Consider the following 3,500-nt stretch of genomic DNA (forward strand, 5'->3'; position numbering starts at 1 on the left):
ACCACAAAACCGTTATTAGCGTGGTGTACCTAATAAAGTGGCCGGTGAGTGTAGTTTCACTGTTTGATAGTGGTGTCGGTCTTTTATGGTTCCTCCAATGGTTTTGGGAGTCTTTCGACGTACCACTGAGCCTCTTCCACCGACCCAAAAAGTTTTTTTGCATCATCGGGTTGCGTTACGCGAAGCRGGGCTGGGAAGAGAAGAGCTGGCTTCAGGTCCCGTTTGTAGAGCTCCAACATGATGTCCCTGTACTCCGCGCACTGGCTCAGGATCTGGGCTGTAGTCCTCCACGATGCGCAGAGACGTGCCTCGGTAGGCACCGCGAATGATCATCAGGTGGATGTCCTGCGGGCCGCTTAGCTGCGACGGAACAGTGCGCTCTATCACGTTCTGGTGGGGTCGGGAGTACATCTTTCCCAAACAGCTCCCAGAGAAAGTTGGAGAAGAATTGTGTGGGGCGCCCGTTCTTGGCGTCTTCAGGTAGTCCGATGGTGTTCTGTCGCCGGCTGCGGCTCTCCAGGTCGTTAGCTTTGTCTTTTAGCTTAGCATTGTCCTCTCGGAGAGCAGCACACGCTTCTTCGAGGCTAGTTACACGTTGGCTCAGGTCGACTGTTGCAAGTTCCAGAGAGGAGACTCGCTATGCCTGTTCATCCAGGTTCTCCTCTATCTGATCCAGTTTAGAGCTAAGCATGTTAGCTAACTCGGTCAACAGGTAATCTCGGTGCTCCTGAAGCAATGTAGTGACAGCCTCCATTGTTAAGTTGGCGTCCTTCTTACGTCCTTTTGCAGCTTTAGACATCACCAGCGGGTATTAAATGTCCCAAATACTCTACAGAATGTTGTTGTATCGGTTGGCGGTGTAAAAGAGCCGTCTATGGGGTTAAATTAGCTAAGGAGGTTAAATTTCGCCAGAGCAGTTGTCGACACATCTAGCCTGGTCGCATGGCAAACCAGAAGTCCACGTTTTGTTTATTTATGTTATGATCTTACCCATTTTTGACTAGTCTTATCTTCTGCCATGTTATCGGTTATTATCAGTTATCGGCCGTTAGAAGGAGAAAGTTATTGGTTATCAGTATTAAAATAAAAGATCGTGCATCSCTAACTATCATCCTTACCTGTAACAACTGTGTGGCTGTTGCTCTATTTTCTGGGTTTTTGACCAAACACTGGCTGACAAAGTCCTGAAAGTTTGCCGACCACAGCTCTGGGTTACGAAACGTTGGAGGAGGGTTGGTGGGAATCATGAAAATCGCCTACAGGAAGAAACATAATTAAAGTACACAAACTAAAGGCTCCTACGTTCAAGTTTGAACACCTCTCCTCCTTTACACACAAACAATCGCCCCGCTCACCCTCATTGGGTGGATATCAGCGTAGGGTGGTTTGCCTTCAGCCATCTCTATCCCTGTTATCCCCAGTGACCAAATGTCAGCGACACAGTTGTAGCCGATCTCCTGTATGACCTCTGGAGCCATCCAGAACGGTGTGCCGATGACCGTGTTTCGCTTCGCCATGGTGTCCTAAGATACAAGAAACACTGAGACACTGTAGGAGTTTMCTTCAGTTAAAACGTCTTGTTGCATCGAGTCTAACTGAAYTTTAATTCYTGCAGTCAGGTGTTCTCCTTACTGTGAGCTGTCCAGCAACTCCAAAATCAGCTAACTTGGCTTGACCTTCAGTGTTCAGCAGGATGTTGCCCGCCTTGATGTCTCTGTGGATCTTCCTCATGAAGTGAAGATARTCCAGACCCTTCAGGGTCGACTGCAGGACCGTAGCGATCTCCTCCTCTGTGAGCTGCAACAAAAGAATGAACACATCAGTGATTATTGTAAGGACGTGATCCCAGTCAGACAGACGATYGAAAATCTCATTTTTTAAACACAGTTGCTCACATGGATGCTACTTGTGCACAAGTTGGTGCATTATCTTTAAATCCTTTTCCTACAAATAATACAACCTAAATTATCGTATAAAGTATACTTTAAGTCAAGCATCCGTCCTTCCTTGGATACTTGATGCAGCCTGCTGCACAAACTACATGTAGGTGAGTGTGCGCTTGAGGATTACGTTACCGTCTTGTTACGTATTCGGATGATATCAGACACTGATCCTCCGCCACAATATTCCATGACGATCCACAGGTCACTGTTTTTGAAGTAGCTGCCATAATAACGCACCACATGGGGACTGAACAAAGACACACACAAATGACAGTTTTAATTAAAATGGTTTTAAAGGTTAGCAACAAATAGTCATTTTTACTGATGCCGTTACTAACGTATTAAAATATAACCTCAAACATTTACACACCTGTTACATTGCTGCATGATGGAGATCTCCTTAATGATCTCCTGCAGATCTGACTCTACAGGAACCTGTTTGATGGCAACAATTTCCCCCGTTTCTTTATAATTGGCCTTAAATACACAACCATAAGACCTGCAGACATAAAGATAAAAGGTTTATTATGATGCTTCATCTATTTCTGCAAACTTTGATCAATAATTTACTGGTCAAGCCACCAGTGTGTGATAACGTCCAATAGCATTAGTTTGATAATAATACAAAATTTATTACTTTTTACTTCTTAAGTCCTATTCTGACAGGATTAGTTTTACCTAGGGACCCTATGCTATTTGTAATAATTACAGAGATTGTCTGTGTGTTTAATCCCGTGCGACTCTGACAGATCAGTAATTTGTAAAGTAAAAATTACCTGCTATATTTTGCTGAACTCTGAGGTCCAGTGATAATGTGTGAATATTTGGACAGGAATGGACTGAATCTGATATGTAACTAGGTGTTTTTATGTTTCCTGGGTGCATTTTTATTTGCTTTTGGTGAAGAATGGAGGCTGGATCGGAGTGCATCGAAAACCTTTTGGGTCCTGGGCCGGCAAAAACCCGACCCGTACCGAGTGGCATCAAAAKGTAAAGGCTGAAGGGCCTTGTGACTAATGCTGGCAGTAACACTGTGACCGTAGCGCAGCGCGTTAAAAGTTTCTGTTATAGTCGAGCTTTGGGTACTCGAGCAGGGCGAGCGCGTACCCTCACCAGCGGTGTAGGCGTGTATACTTGGTGCTTACGTGACTGTAGTATTCTCCAAAAAGACATGTGGCAGAACACTTTATAACATGAAATGTTGTAAATAGGAGAGCAAAAGCTTGARGAACAAACTGTTTGAATGGTGAGCGGCACGCCCCGTTTGTGGAGTTATATCTAGGATATGTTTGTAAATCTCAGCAAAATCTCAGGCTTCGGTCATCCCATAAAAAACAGACATCGGAGAGTAATTTATTTATTACACGAGGTCCCCAGATAATGCAAATCCTGTGCGAATTGGGCTTAATTAAGACTTTTATTCAACTATAACACARGTCAAGTTAGTAGGGYTGCAACAATACAMGTACCCATAWGGAACCGTTTAATACAGWGCTTTAGGTTCAATACACACTATGTATCAAACAATACAGATTTTTTTATTTATTTTATCAACTT

The 3,500-nt window shown here is 43.9% G+C and overlaps 1 protein-coding gene across 1 annotated transcript in view; it reads right to left on the reverse strand.

Moving 5' to 3' along the window:
• Positions 1–3,500, reverse strand: part of LOC106525027 (serine/threonine-protein kinase 4) — a gene marked incomplete in the record, with an annotated part of 25,313 nt that overhangs the window by 16,478 nt on the left and 5,335 nt on the right. The window contains 5 exon segments of the mRNA XM_014019126.1: positions 1,119–1,256; positions 1,356–1,523; positions 1,633–1,797; positions 2,076–2,190; positions 2,314–2,442. Of these exon segments, the coding sequence (XP_013874580.1) occupies positions 1,119–1,256; positions 1,356–1,523; positions 1,633–1,797; positions 2,076–2,190; positions 2,314–2,442 (715 nt within the window).

The sequence above is a fragment of the Austrofundulus limnaeus genome, unplaced genomic scaffold, assembly GCF_001266775.1.
Source record: "Austrofundulus limnaeus strain Quisiro unplaced genomic scaffold, Austrofundulus_limnaeus-1.0 Scaffold210, whole genome shotgun sequence".
NCBI lineage: Eukaryota > Metazoa > Chordata > Actinopteri > Cyprinodontiformes > Rivulidae > Austrofundulus > Austrofundulus limnaeus.